This window comes from Cardiocondyla obscurior, linkage group LG11, assembly GCF_019399895.1.
Source record: "Cardiocondyla obscurior isolate alpha-2009 linkage group LG11, Cobs3.1, whole genome shotgun sequence".
Lineage (NCBI taxonomy): Eukaryota > Metazoa > Arthropoda > Insecta > Hymenoptera > Formicidae > Cardiocondyla > Cardiocondyla obscurior.
This window is the reverse complement of record NC_091874.1, coordinates 488,836-503,431: the sequence shown is the minus strand read 5'-3', so window position 1 is coordinate 503,431 and position 14,596 is coordinate 488,836. Positions and strand designations below refer to the sequence as shown.

Here is a 14,596-nt window from a genome sequence, read left to right as displayed (position 1 = left end):
CGTCAGAAAAAAAAGTATCTTTAATATTTCAGTCTCAATTAACACAATAATTACATGTACATAAACACGTAAATGTGACGTAAAATTTTTATTTAACGCTTTTTAATGATAAATTGATATCTTTACAGTGGTGATAATAATGGTCCAGACTATAAATTTAAGTTTCTCAACTGGCTGGCTGTTTAGTAGATGAAAATATTATTTACAAATATGATATATACGATCTTCCACTTGCTGTATTAACTTGTGGTGACCTCAAAACTTGTCACTTGAAATTATACTTTTGTTAATCGGGTTTAATTAAGATCTTAAGTTCTCGCCTTCCCTGTCTTTCTTTCTCTTGCGGATGCTGATTTTAAACTCACAGCGATTTCATCAGAAGAAGAAGGGGCCAGCGACCGTAAACTCGAGTAGAGAAAATATTTTTTACATGTGAACGTTAGTAATAAGAGACCGGTTAACGAGAGTGGACTTGCTTTCGTCGGTTAGTCTTGACTCAACTTCTGATCGAATCAGATCGAGCTCGCTTTCGGTTGATTTGTTTTATTATACGTATATGTTATAATTATATTTTATTTTATTGAGTGGATCAATAAGTTTATTGTTGTTCTTTTTACTTCTGCACGTTCCGATATTTTTATTTACGGATCAATTTTATTGGCAAAACATTATTTTCACGATTTCTACAAGTAATCGACGAGTGAGAGTTATAGTAGGTAATATCTTGTTGAACACTGTAAGCTTACAATGTCCAAGTTAAAATAGCATATGCTTGTAACTGCATGTATTTAGAGATCCCATTAAAAATCAAAGATTTAATTAATAATCTTTGTATCGAACTAAGATCGTGTGTCAGTAGAAACAATTGTTCTTTTGTACCAGAGAACCAAATAACCGATTATTTGGTTCTCTTTAATATTATTTAATCGATTTATGATACAAAAAGTTTAGAGCATTTCTAATATACGACTTTTTTAGGGTTTATTATTTAAAAAAAAAACAAAAAAGAAAAACAATCATGCCGAGCAGTAAAACGAAAATCGCTATTGTGGGTGGTGGAGTGGCTGGTTTGGTGACAGCCCGTCATATGGTGGCAAAGTTAGATATTTACAGTATCACACTGTTCGAGCAGACTGATCAGATTGGCGGTACGTGGATCTACACCGATAAAACGGATTTTGACAAGCATGGACTGTTAATACACAGCAGCATGTATAAAAATCTCAGGTAAGATCTCGGTCTTTCGTTACGACTTTACAGATTTGCAATTTCTAATATATATTTAAATGTATCAATATAAAATTACGTCATTCAATAAGCTGGCGAAATTCAATGTTCAAGAGAAGATTGCCTTCTTGATTGTGTGTTTCAAATAGCGTACCCGCATAGACAGGAAACACCCAACAAAATACATTAACTCATCTAGTGCATAACACGATAAACTTTGTTCGATACGTGATACACTTTGTGATATAAAATCGATTTTTTAAAGTTCCAAACTGAAGGCTAGTACTGACTGATAACATAATAAATAAAATGACAAATTAAATACGAAGCAATTTACAACACCGAAGAACCATCGCGTGGAAGACCTCGAAAGTTCTTGTGAAAATTAAGACCAATGCGTGGAAAGAGCATTTTCATACAAAGTTGATTGAAGTAAATTTCGATTGCATAAAATAGAAATATTTAATTGACTCCTTACTCGTATCCAAGTAATGTAATGATTTTTATTATAGTTATATTAATTTTCTAAAACGTATCGAGTAATAATGTAAAAGATAAGAGAAAGGAAAAACCGAGAAAGTCTGAAATATTTTTAATTTACCTATTTCTCGTTACTTTATAAAACATTATTTAATCGCTGTGTGTCTGTTTCTAATAATAACTATATATGTTTATTTCAAGTAAAGTTTAAGTAGACTACAGTTTATTTCGAGCTAAATTGCTGACAAATAGTAACTGTTTATCACGAGTTACGAGTCGTATCTATTAAACTCCGCAATAGGCTAAACTTGATAAAAAATTTCGCGCGTGATCACCTCAATATGAAACTTATCTATACGTGTAGAGAAGAGAGAGAGAGAGAGAGAGAGAGAGAGAGAGAGAGAGAGAGAGAGAGAGAGAGAGAGAGAGAGGGGGGACACATAGACAGAGATAAAGAGAGAGACAGAGAAGAAAAAGAAACTTGGTTTTTCTTTTTCAGGACTAATATACCGAAAGAAATAATGGCATTACCTGATTTTCCCTTTCAAAATGTGGACGGCCCATCTTTCACTCATCACAGTATGATACGAGAATATCTGATGGCTTATGCGAAGCATTTTAACCTCCACCCCTACATTAAAGTAAGTGTTATTCATGTCATTTATTAGCTCTCTCTACGTAAAATAAAATTAAAAAAACTTTAATATTTAATAATTGAACATTTACTTACGTGACACGCGTAATCAAACGAGATAACGTGCGACGAGCTGAGCTACAAAGATCCTCGGTAATGACAATGGGGGGGAAACGCTCAGGAAGTAACAGGAATTAAAAATTGTCAATTGTTTCAAATCAAAGCCGTCAGTGCCATCTTTAAGCGACAGCGGAAAACTCGAACTGCATATTATCTAATGGTAATGAAACCGATGATAAAACTCTCCGATGATAAACCTTTGTTTTACCATATTCATTATCGCAGGATAATATGCAGCTCATTCTAAACTGTTACTTTCCAAGCATTTTTCGTATCTCAACGCCGAGAGAAACCTTGAGATTAATAGATTTATCATTTTATTTATTCAGAGTTATTCAACCATCTTCTATAGGTCTAACAATAAGACCGTTTTTTTTTTCTTAAAGAAAGGAGACAGTTTTCTGTCTCTATTTCAATTCGCTTTTCTCTTAACAGTTTCACTTCAAATTGTATTTGTTTTTAGTTAAATACCTTGGTGAAACGCGTGGAGCCAGAGACTACGAGAAACGGTCGGACCTTATGGACAGTAACATACAAGTCATTGGAAACCAAAGAGGAAATTACCAAGACCTTCGACGCCGTGGTGCTATGCAACGGTCATTACTCTGTTGGTCGTGTTCCGCATATTCCAGGCATCGAAAGCTTTCACGGTAGACGCATTCACAGCCACCAATACAGGATGCCAGAGATCTACGCCGGCAAGAGGGTTTGCATACTCGGCGCGTCCTGGTCCGGCATCGATATCGCCCTGGAAGTTTCGCAATATGCTAATAAAGTATATATCGTAATACTAACGCGATTCGACGCAATTGTTTTTTTTTTTTTTTATTAATCTTTTACTTCCTCCGGCGATTTCAAGGTATATCTGAGCCATAATCTGCCAGAACAATTTGACTCGAAGATGTCAAGTAACGTCGAGCAAAGGCCCGGCGTCGAATCTGTTCTTGGGAACGTCTTCACCTTCCGTGACGGCTCTTCTGCAGAAGTGGACGATTTCATATACTGCACTGGTAATAATATAAATAATTGAAAATTATCAGCATTTCAATTACAAGACCGCACCTGCACAGCTCATTATAAACGGCTTCTCTTCAGGTTACAAGTTTACGTATCCCTTTATGTCAACTAAAGTCGAGATACGTACAAACGATGATCACGTGGAGCCTCTTTACAAATATCTGGTGCACATGGATTATACGAATCTGTTCTTCATGGGTCTGCCCACACTTGTGATACCATTCCCGATGATGCATATCCAGGCGCAGTATATTCTCGCGATTCTTGAAGGTCGTGTTAAATTACCGTCGTCGCAACAGATGCGAGAAGAATATGAAATCGAGAAGAAGTCTCTACTGGATCAAGGAATTCTGGTATACATATAAAAAATTTACGATTAATTTTTGTCACAGGAAAAATTGCAATTTAATTAAAAAGTGGAAAAAAATTAGTCAAATAATTATTATTTTTTTTAGAGTAAGAAATAATGTGGATTAATAATCATGTTTTCTCTTTCCTTTTAGTTGAGACACATTAACAAGCTCAAAGAGAGACAATGGGGTTACTACGACGAGCTCGCGGCCGCTGCAAATGTACCAAGCGTTGCGCCAGTGAATAGGAAAATCATGGAACACGTTTTTCACATGCGTGATGTAGATTTTACCACCTATAAAAATTATCAATACCGTATCATCGATAGCGAGAATTTCAGTATGTCTTATTGTAAACCTTGTTAAGGTTCACGTAAAAAAAAATGCAAAGTGAACATAATTTTAATTGCAAAACGGTCGTGTCAGATTCGGCACAGACGACTGAGTCAGGCGTTCTTTTTATATCAGCATTATTTCACAAGCTTGAGTGTCGATTGATTGACGAAGGATTATTACAACAATTGAAGGAAAGCGCGGAGCCTGTATTGCGTTAATGAAAATGTTAGCCGTTAATCAGCATGCTTTTATGCAAGACCGATTCTCAATATGGCTTGTTATAATGGTAAATGATACAGAAACGGTCATTAAAGTGCAAACAGGGTGTCATTAATATACGCATATTCTCGATATGAAAATATAGTATATGCATACTATATCCGTCAACGAGAAATTTTTTTTAATGTTTGCCGTCGAAAAACATTACTGGCATCCGCGTATACAAATGTAAGAGATATAAAAAAAATGGCGAATAATGGAATAAACTAATTTTTATCCAGAATAAATGAGGTAAGATAATAAATAGATATATTTGGAAGTACATGTTTTCTCGATTACATTCTGGTATGTTACATTATATGTATACAATAGATATACATATGTTTGCATATATTATAGCATGTACACCGAAAAGCAGATATGACATTTGCTGCGGCGAACGACGACGGTGGCTGGCGTACGTGACTCTCTCGGTCGCCACGTACGGGGAGAGGGAGAGGGTGGTGAGAGGGGGTAGTAGTAGAGCGCGTTCCTTTCCCCTCAGTCCTCTGTGACCGGTGCTCCGCAACACATCTACGCGCGCGCGCTTTGTGTGAGATTCGACGGACACCACGCCAAAATCACGTACGCCAGCCGCCGTTGCAGCACCACGAACGTCATTCCTGAGTGTGAGTGCGCACATACTTGTTACTAAAATCGATTTTTCAGCGTGGAATAAACGTTCTCTGAAAAATTAGTTTGAGTAACAAGTATATACATGCATACAGTACATACAAACATATACATATATTACTTTTTCTTTTTGATGTATAAGGTATAAAAATGAAAAAGTTCCCGCCTTTGCTTCCATTTGATGATAAAAAATTGATACGTCATACATTCTAAATTAATTCAATTCTTTTAAATACTATAGAAAACATTGCGAGATTAATGTTTTAATTTCTATGTTTTAACAATAGACAAAATTACAATTCGTCGTGTGATTTTAAGTGATTCATTACGAAGTCATACAGATCTTCGAGATTCCGCGAGCCATTGTACTCGGAAACTTTGCGGCCGTTACGATACAAGTATAACGTCGGGAACCCATCCACTTCTTGTTCATTGCACAATTGTTTACTTACGTCGAGTGTACAATCAACTTTGACGATATTCACAAATTCATTACCGAAGAACTTTTTACCTAGCTCCTCCCACGTAGGAGCCAGACGTTTACAATGTCCACACCAAGGGGCAAAAAACTTGACGAATGAAAGGCCTTTCTCGATACCTTGTTTGAAACTGTCAGATGTAAGACTTAGTATAGCATGTGGAACTCCATCAGTATGTTCATTTTTCTGGTTTGACTCATCGGCAGTTTTGCCCAACATTAATGACACATAAGCTTTCAGCTCTTCATGAGTCCGCTGACCAGTATATTTATCTATCTAAAATGTTATATTATATTTGACCAAAACTCTTTTACAGACAAGTCGCTTTTTTAAAAAAATAAGTAACTTAATTGATACCTTTTTTCCATCTTCAATCCACAACAATGTGGGATATCCTTTAATATCAAATTGGCTGCAGACACTACGATGCTGTGTGCAGTCTATCTTAGAAATACTGACTATATCGTCATTACGAAGACTGTTGGCTAATTCATCCCATGTTGGGGCTAATTTTTGGCAGTGCCCACACCAAGGTGCATAAAATTTAACAAAATGATGCCCTGAAGATACATGTTTTTCAAATGTATCTTCTGTTAATTCTAATAACCCATTTACTGCTTCAGGAGGAGGTGACACAATGTCTTCAACCTAAAAATACAGTCTTTAGCATATCAATGTAAAATAATATAAAATTTAAAGTAAATTGTACACACCAAAGAAGAACCACCGAGTTGATCAACAATAAAGGAAGTTAATGTAGGTAAATCTCGAGTGCCTCGAAACTTGATGCCTTTGGTTTCTCCAACCTTATAAAACTTTAGCCTATGTTTAAAAAACATTATGTATGATTGTAATACAAATTAAAGATAAATTATAAATTATTGTACAACATATAAAGAGATATTATCAGGCATAATTGCAATAAGGGAATTAAAATTAAATTTAAATAAATATTATAACAAGATAAAAATTAATGTAAGAACCTATTTTGAAAAAAAGTTAAATTAAATGTATGCAAAGATATATTACGTAGGATAGCCAGTAACATCCTGTTCACTGCACAAAGTACTCTCAGTTGTACAGTCTACCTTGGCAATTCTTATGTCATTGTCACTCTCATTTGAGATTTCTGCCAGTTGTTCCCATGTAGGACCGAGTCTCTGGCAATGCCCACACCTTAAATGAAACATTCTCAGTTAGAACTCTTTTCAATGAGCAAACATAACAGAAAATTAATAATAATGAAAATATATGGTTGCTCACCATGGGGCATAAAACATAACGAAATGATTCCTCTTGCCGACTTCCGTAGAAAAGTTGTCGTGAGTGTACCGAAAAGTGTGCACGTCCTCCTCGTCGTGGCTGTGACCCATCTGACTCAGCAGAAATAAGAAGAGCACAACCCACCGCTTGGACGTTCCGAGATCTGCCATTGTAAGCACCAGCATCGTTCTAAGAGTAATCGAAGACTTACTTTATTCCGTCGGTGGAAGCAAGAGATCGACGACGGCGGCGATACTTTTCCAAGTTCTTCAACGGCGCGTCCGCGAGCTTAGAATGCCGGGGATTGCAGGAGTGTCGACCGTGACAGTGCCGCACCGAATGTTATCTTAATAGGGCCGCGTCGCATAATATCCCATTAGAGACTAACGTTACCTCACCGTTACGTATTTCGGAAGTTCGAAAGGATTTTCGGAAAATCACCGTCGCCTCGAGAAGTTCGAGGCTCTCGTGCGAACGGATCGAATCGCAGATTCCGCCCTCATCCATGCGATAAGAGACACAGGGCATGCAACATTGCAGCTGTGACTCCGCAACAGTTAAAATTATTAACGCTAGTTAGTAGTTGTATCGTTGGTAGAAATAATCCCCACTATTTATAAACATAGCCTCGTTTTAACTGTTAAACAATGGTTTGACTTGATGTGATGACTTGTCTAACAAGTATCTTGATATTGAAGGTGACGTCAATTTATCGTATAATGCTGACGATGTTCTGCAAAAGGTCCGAGTAATCAAAATTTCGAAACGCCTCGCTGAATCGTTCTCCATGCGTGATATCAAAAGACGACACAAAGGAATATCACTTGCATTTTTTGGCTCTGCGTTCTCGTCATCAACTGTAGTAAGGGTACAGATATAAATTAATTAATTAATTAAATTTAATTTAACGTATCTTGTTTCTTAATTTTTTACAGCAGGGTCGAAAATAAACGATCATAAAAGCTAAAATTGTGAATCACGTAAGGGACAACGTACGTTAATTCGTTTAGATAATTTTTTTAGTCAGACTTTTGTTTTGTGCAAAAAAAAAAAAACGCGTTGAATGAACACAATCATATCGATATTTGTAGTGCAGAGTACAAACTGGATAACCACTAAAATAATTTTTTAAATTTTCAGATATGAATTTGCGTGACAACATTAAAAAAGTAACCTCACTTGGTTATACGGAGAACAGCGCTAAGTTTTATCGATTAAACGGATTAAGTCAAGCTGCGAGAGACAAAATGATGAACGAAAGAAGAGTGAGAAAACCACGAAACATTAATGTCAGTACATATGCTCGTATATATATATGTAAAAAAAATTCTTTTTTTTACATTTGTAAATAATTATATTATTTGCTGTTTTAATTTTAGATACTTGAAGATGACACAAACAAGGATGATAATGTGGATGTCATTAGTGACAAAGTAAAACCTTCTTTTGATAAGCATGGAATTTCTGCTGCCATTAAACAGGTAAATACATACTCTTGCTAATTATATATATTTAAATATATTGTTTAAGCAAATATATATTTTTCAAGCATGCATAAAATTAAAAAAATAAATTATTAACATAGGTATCAGGTGGTATTAATTTTTCAAATGAACATTGGGAACATAGTTATTATAAACAAATTCAAAGTTTATCTGAGAAACCTCAAGAAAAAATATCTCAAAAGTTTAATAACACAAATCATCATAATATACAATTAAATAAATCTAAGGCTAAAGATACATGTATCAAACAGAATAACAGATTCCATAGAAATGCTGCTATTATGAGTCTTATTAAAATGGAAAAAATTTCATGGCAGGATATAGATAATCCTAATGAAAATAAAATGACAAAAGAAGAAACTGAAATCTTGGTAAGCATAAATAATGTCCAACATTATATCCTAATATCATATATAATACCTATGTTACACTTATATGTTACACATTTAAAATGTTGCTGAATATGCATGTTCAAAAATAATTAAATATAAGAAAAAAATATTTTTTGCATTACATTAGCATGGAACCATATCAAACAAGTATTTGACAAATAATACAAATCAAGTGGAATTTGTTCCTCTTGACGAAGATCCTGAAATCTGTGTTCATCCTCATTTGCAAATGGGGAGACATACAAAACATAGCAAAGGTAATAATATTGACTTAAAACGTATTGGTAAAAAAACGACAATGACACCAATGAATTATTACCTCGAACAGACTGACGATTCCTTTTTTGAATTTGAAAAGCAAGACATATCGTCATGATAGTATCGATATTATAATTCGTTGAGTGCAAATAATAAACATAAGATTTATGATTATAAAAGAGAAGTAATACAAAAATACTTTTTTAATTATTAAATTAGGCTTATCGGACTTTTACTTGGGTATCAAGGGATAAATAAAAATCAACATAGTTGTTATTGAAAATATACATTTATTTTTAATCTCATTTTTTCGAAAATATAGTAAAAGATTATAAATTATCATATTTTAATGAGGTAATAAAATTCAAATTATGTTAAAAAAAAAAAAAATTAGTTTTAATTGATATTAAATAAACAATTATAAAATTAATTTTTTTTAATATAAAAATATATAAATCACTCAAAAATTAAATTGTTATACTGCATAAATTATTATAATGGTGTGAATGTAAAATAAGAGGTTATGATAACGTAAAATAGTGTCCAAAAATAAAATAAATAATATCGTTCAACTTATATTTAATCTTGTACAATCGTATTGAAATCGCTTTATCATCAATAAATTAATTTTTACAAAGGTCGACTTTTTATGTTTTGAATGTGTAACAGAATTAATATAAATTCTGATTAAAATAAAAGTTAAAACCAAAAAGAAGCTCAACAACAAAGAAAATGTTTGATTTTGATTTATACGGAATAACGGTTAGCGCAAAATAATGAGCAGAAATAACATTCAAATTGGTAAGTAGCACACACCGATGTCTTTACCACAACATTTCCTAGATGTAGAAATAGAAACTTCTTTATAAAACAGTCAAAACAGGCAGATCTGCATACATGGCAACATTTTGCTTCATCCAAAAATTCCACTAACGTATACGGTATTGTACTTTCATCGTACGTTAACCTATACAGATATAAAAATTATTTGGTTTTGTGTGTCGTATATTTTAAGCGTTAAACTATGTAACATAAATAATAAAATAAAAATAAGAACCTAGATTTTAGTATAATTTTAGCTGACAATTCAACAAGGCTTTGCATTTTTACACTGGTTGTATTTTCATTATTCATATGTCCATTAATTAAGTTTGGGTATTTGACAAATGGATTCTCTGCAATATCTAAAGATTGTAATTGTAGATGTCTTATGGCCCCTGGTAAATATGACAAACAATTTTTCGCTACATCTAAAACTTTTAGGTTTCGCAAAGCTTTAATATTATGTGGTAAATTTGTCAATTTGTTTTGATTAATTTTCAGGTGTATCAAGGCAGCCAAATTCTTAATTTGTTTTGGCAACTCAGCCAGCTATAACAATTATTAATAATAATAATTTCTTGTAAATAATAGAATGTCTTATTAAACAATAATTTTTTAATTAAACTTTAGTAAATTAATAAATACAACTTACCGAATTATTACTTATATCTAAATAAGTTAAGTTGTGCTTAATAGCAGATTGTTCTAGCCATGCCCATTTAGATCTAGGTGAATTTCCAAAATTATTCCCGGACAGTAGAAGTTGTTGAAGATGAGGTAAGGTACCTATTTCTTTTGGCAAGGATGAAATTTTATTGTTTGATAAATCTAAAATTCTTAGACTTTGTAAACGCAAAATTTGCCGATCAAAGGACCTTCTATCTAATCCACTTAAAATTAGATGTTCTGTTGTTTTTGGAAAACCTTGTAAAGTTGGATATTCAGACTTTTTTTTTACCACTACTTTTACTTTACCCAAAGAAAAATCACTCGAATTAAAATACACATCAGGCATAAGCGTGAAATCTTTTACTATATTATCGTAATTTTGAATACGTTCATTTTTTATACGCTTTAATATATGAAGAAAACTTTTTAATTGAATCATATCACTCTGAATGATCAGATCGTGACAAGGACGTGTCAATCTTATCGTAATTTTGCCGTCGGCAATAAACTTTGTAAATACTTGTTCTATGTTGTTGGCAATCTAAAAGAAAAAGGTGTATTAAAAAAAAAAAATTATAACTACACAATTCTTACTTTACTACCATTAAATAATTATTAAAATTAATTTGTTCTAGATAACGCTTAAAAGAAAAAAAAATTAAGGAATAAAGGTTAGACGACAAGGGCTGTTGTTGCCTACTTGATACTTTGTACCCTGCTTCTTCTGCCGCGTTTGTAAATACAGACACACTTCAGCATCATCAGCTGATTTTTTCGCGAACGCTAAAATTGATTGCGATCTCCTCTGTGAGCAGACAGACAATGTTCTGTCATGAATTTCGACATTGCAGTGAAACTTCATGATCTGTTCACGGTTGTGTGCCTCGGTAAGTCGGCGAGTTAAAAGTTCGAGGCAATGACACTAATAACGTTACATAAAATGACCGTCTTCCTAAAAGCCGCGTTAGCTGTCATCTGAATATTCTTCAAGCAAGGTCAAATGTTGTCGGAAACGGAAACTAAGGGTGCCGGGCAGCCGTAGAATGTCGGTGGCCTATTTGCCATTCTCCACATGTCACACACGACGGTAATTACGGCGATCGGCGGGAAAGCACACGGTACGGCGTCATTTCGTCCTGCGCGTCCTGTGTGCGCATCATCAGGAGAACGGTACTCGTCTGCCTGCGGGATGACGACATAACCTCTTGAGTTGAGTTGCTCGTGACCCTCGTGACGGTGCATCCCAATTGTACGAGCACATGAGTCAGACCGCTCAGGAAAATTTTTGTGCAACCGCATTTAATATCTAATAGAAAATAATAATAATATTAATATAAGAAAAGATAATATCAAAGAAGGAGAATATGACAACGAACGACGAGCATATGGAGAACGGCGTCGCCGAGACCGAGGACGTCGTGACACCGTGGACGGTCGCGAGCGTCAATGATACCGGAATCGATTATGATAAGTTGATCAGTAAGTAAAAGAAATAGTTGCAATTTATAAATTGTTCCTGTAAACGTATAAGCAGCTTAAAATGGCTATTTAATTTTCTAGGATTTTGTAGGTTATATTCGTGATAAAGGCGGGGAATAGATCATGCTTGTAAATCGTTTGTCTTAATTTTTGCAGAGAAATTTGGCAGCTCAAAAATTGACGATGACGTGCTAGCTAGATTCGAAAAAATTACCGGCAAGAAACCTCATCACTTTCTCAGAAGAGGCATATTTTTTTCGCATAGGGATATGCATACTATATTAAATCTGTACGAACAAGGGAAATTCTTTTACCTGTACACAGGTAGAGGACCAAGCAGCGACGCAATGCATTTAGGACATCTCATACCTTTCATGTTCTGCAAATGGTTACAAGATGTATTTAATGTTCCACTGGTCATACAGTTAACAGATGATGAAAAAGCTATATGGAAAAACATAGAAATAGAAGATGCAATCAAACTGGCCTATGCTAATGCAAGGGATATCATTGCCTGTGGATTTAATCCCAAAAAAACATTTATTTTTTCCAATCTGGAACATATAGGGAACAATCCAGCGTTTTATCGGAACATGATTAGGATACAGAGACGCGTCACATTCAATCAAGTAAAAAGCATTTTTGGTTTCGGCGACAGTGATCCGATCGCGAAAATTGCGTTCCCACCGACGCAAGCGGCACCGGCAATCTCTAGTTCCTTTCCCTTTATCTTCAAGGCAGCTAAGGCACATTGCCTAATACCATGTGCAATAGATCAGGACCCGTACTTTCGCATGACAAGAGACGTGGCACCCAAGCTGGGTTATCCCAAGCCAGCTTTGTTGCATGCAACTTTCTTCCCTGCGTTGCAAGGTTCTAAAACAAAAATGTCGGCAAGCGACAGTAACACAGCGATATTTCTTACGGACACTGCGAAGCAGATTAAGAACAAAATCAATAAGCACGCATTCTCGGGCGGTCAGGCCACTGTGGAGGAGCACAGACAGCTCGGTGGAAACTGTGAGGTGGACATCTCTTATCAATGGCTGCGATTTTTCTTGGAGGATGACGAACGATTGGAACAAATCAGAATAGTAAGTCGCGTCCTGATCGCTTCAGCTTTTCTTTCAATCTATAAGAGAATCGCGGACAATTAATTTAATTTTTTTCAGGGATATACCAATGGAGAGATCCTAACGGGTGAATTGAAAAAGGAATTGATCGACGTGGTTCAGCAACTTGTTGCTGCGCATCAAGTGGCAAAGAGTAAAGTGACGGACGAGGTTATCAGTCAATTCATGATGCCTAGAGATCTTGGCTTTGAATCGAAAACAAAGTAATTCAAGCATCGCGGCAAATTACGCAAAAAATTGTTTCCTAGATTCTCCTACTTACGTTGGAGATATCTATATTTAAATGTATTTATTATATGTTATGGTATGTGGAACATACCATAATTATAGATATAATCTGTTTTTTGAGCACCGCCTTTATCAAAGGATTAAATTAATTTTTCTAGCGATCTGCCTTGTGATTACTATAAGAAATCTCATCCTTATTCAATAAAAAGGTTTAACTGACTTTATAAATGCCACCTTTTTCACTTACAAGATTACAATATAAATAGCCCCAACTAATTAAATTCTCTCCCGATTAAATTTAATTAATTTAATCAGTAATTGGCATAATTTTCAGCAAGACTATAATTGTACAGTTGACTCTAAATTTTTAACTTTCTTTTACAAAGTAGGTAAATTAAAATAATACTAAAAAAAAATTTTTTAAGTGATATTACTCTAACTGATTCCGAGATTTTTCAGATCATCCTGATTTCATGTGTACATACTATGTACAAAAATTGCTAGCGAATACCCAGCATCGTTCAGCAAATCAATCGTTTGACCGAAGCAACCCTCGAGCGGAAACGAAAAGGGGTATCTCGTGAGTGATCTGTTCTCTCCACGCATGCGTTTGCGCGGGGTAAACTTGTGAATCGCGTGGATTCGAACGGCTGCCGTTTACGTTCCACTTTCTCACAATTATTCGAAACTGGGTCGTGCGATAGAGGTAGGTATACACACCTCAGGCGCATACACGGCGGGTGCATCCTCGCGCGCGCACGCTGAGAGGGATCAATGAGCTGATCGCCTCAATCGGCGACGGTGGCGGACGGGTGGACGGCCCGTGCGCTTATAGATGGGACGCATGAGAAGCGGCCGCGCGAGCGTTCTCCGCGACAAACGCGGATTAATGGAGTGCATCTAGGCGTAATAACGCGTAATCCAATGACCCGTTGACGTTCTCAGCCGTAGCGGAATTCCCATCGGCTATTAAGCCGATCAATAAACCGATCCGGAGGATACAAATACGTTCCGCGGTGGCGGGTGGAAGGACGGGATGCGGTCAGGGGCAGAGACGAGGGAAAGAATTCGCGCGCGATTTGCGGAATTGATCACGCAGGTCGAATCAGTTGCGTGACGCTGCGGCCAATTAGCGCCGCGGGTAATTATCGGTGACTGCGCGGGATCTATCGGCCGCGAAATCGCAGTTCTCGCAACGCTCATTTCTCGCGCGACACCTCTTCGAGTTAATTTCAGCGCGCGCGCGAGCGCGAGAAGGAGAGGGAACGAGAGCGAGTTAATTTTACCCCGCGTGACGATCCTATAAAACGAGA

General features: G+C 35.7%; 5 protein-coding genes and 1 long non-coding RNA gene across 12 annotated transcripts; 3 read left to right on the top strand and 3 right to left on the bottom strand.

Annotated features, from left to right (window-relative positions):
• Window positions 1-232: 232 nt before the first annotated feature.
• LOC139106527 (uncharacterized) lies at window positions 233-4,705 on the top strand. 2 transcript variants are annotated; one of them, XM_070663375.1, is made up of 7 exons: window positions 233-712; window positions 979-1,227; window positions 2,207-2,348; window positions 2,925-3,236; window positions 3,321-3,471; window positions 3,557-3,831; window positions 3,982-4,705. In XM_070663375.1, exons 2-7 carry the CDS (start codon window positions 1,019-1,021, stop codon window positions 4,192-4,194), a joined length of 1,302 nt encoding a protein of 433 aa, XP_070519476.1. In that variant the 5' UTR covers window positions 233-712; window positions 979-1,018; the 3' UTR covers window positions 4,195-4,705. The 2 variants fall into 2 exon arrangements, with proteins under 2 accessions (XP_070519476.1, XP_070519475.1); XM_070663374.1 differs by having other exon boundaries at window positions 235-716.
• On the bottom strand, window positions 4,671-6,982 carry Prtp (thioredoxin domain-containing protein pretaporter). Its single transcript, XM_070663379.1, has 5 exons — window positions 6,798-6,982; window positions 6,564-6,710; window positions 6,248-6,356; window positions 5,892-6,182; window positions 4,671-5,810 (listed from the first exon to the last, which is right to left on the bottom strand). The coding sequence occupies exons 1-5, from the start codon at window positions 6,980-6,982 to the stop codon at window positions 5,349-5,351; spliced, it is 1,194 nt and encodes a 397-aa protein (XP_070519480.1). The 3' UTR covers window positions 4,671-5,348.
• A 291-nt stretch (window positions 6,983-7,273) lies between these two features.
• LOC139106532 (uncharacterized) lies at window positions 7,274-10,398 on the top strand. 6 transcript variants are annotated; one of them, XM_070663383.1, is made up of 6 exons: window positions 7,274-7,372; window positions 7,496-7,665; window positions 7,938-8,086; window positions 8,177-8,278; window positions 8,383-8,673; window positions 8,822-9,592. In XM_070663383.1, the coding sequence occupies exons 3-6, from the start codon at window positions 7,940-7,942 to the stop codon at window positions 9,068-9,070; spliced, it is 789 nt and encodes a 262-aa protein (XP_070519484.1). In that variant the 5' UTR covers window positions 7,274-7,372; window positions 7,496-7,665; window positions 7,938-7,939; the 3' UTR covers window positions 9,071-9,592. The 6 variants fall into 6 exon arrangements, with proteins under 6 accessions (XP_070519484.1, XP_070519486.1, XP_070519488.1 ...); XM_070663385.1 differs by lacking the exon at window positions 7,274-7,372 and adding an exon at window positions 7,733-7,789 and having other exon boundaries at window positions 7,390-7,659; XM_070663387.1 differs by lacking the exon at window positions 7,274-7,372 and having other exon boundaries at window positions 7,391-7,665; window positions 8,822-8,951; window positions 9,591-10,398.
• On the bottom strand, window positions 9,515-11,305 carry Lrr47 (Leucine-rich repeat 47). The gene is made up of 4 exons (XM_070663377.1): window positions 11,144-11,305; window positions 10,427-10,984; window positions 10,010-10,323; window positions 9,515-9,919 (listed from the first exon to the last, which is right to left on the bottom strand). The coding sequence occupies exons 1-4, from the start codon at window positions 11,303-11,305 to the stop codon at window positions 9,700-9,702; spliced, it is 1,254 nt and encodes a 417-aa protein (XP_070519478.1). The 3' UTR covers window positions 9,515-9,699.
• Window positions 11,306-11,735: 430 nt separating this feature from the next.
• Window positions 11,736-13,511, top strand: Trprs (Tryptophanyl-tRNA synthetase). Its single transcript, XM_070663378.1, has 3 exons — window positions 11,736-11,922; window positions 12,079-13,016; window positions 13,095-13,511. The coding sequence occupies exons 1-3, from the start codon at window positions 11,808-11,810 to the stop codon at window positions 13,260-13,262; spliced, it is 1,221 nt and encodes a 406-aa protein (XP_070519479.1). The 5' UTR covers window positions 11,736-11,807; the 3' UTR covers window positions 13,263-13,511.
• On the bottom strand, window positions 12,444-14,417 carry LOC139106535 (uncharacterized). The gene is made up of 2 exons (XR_011546379.1): window positions 14,004-14,417; window positions 12,444-13,054 (listed from the first exon to the last, which is right to left on the bottom strand). It is a non-coding gene; the product is annotated as an uncharacterized lncRNA (long non-coding RNA).
• Window positions 14,418-14,596: the final 179 nt, after the last annotated feature.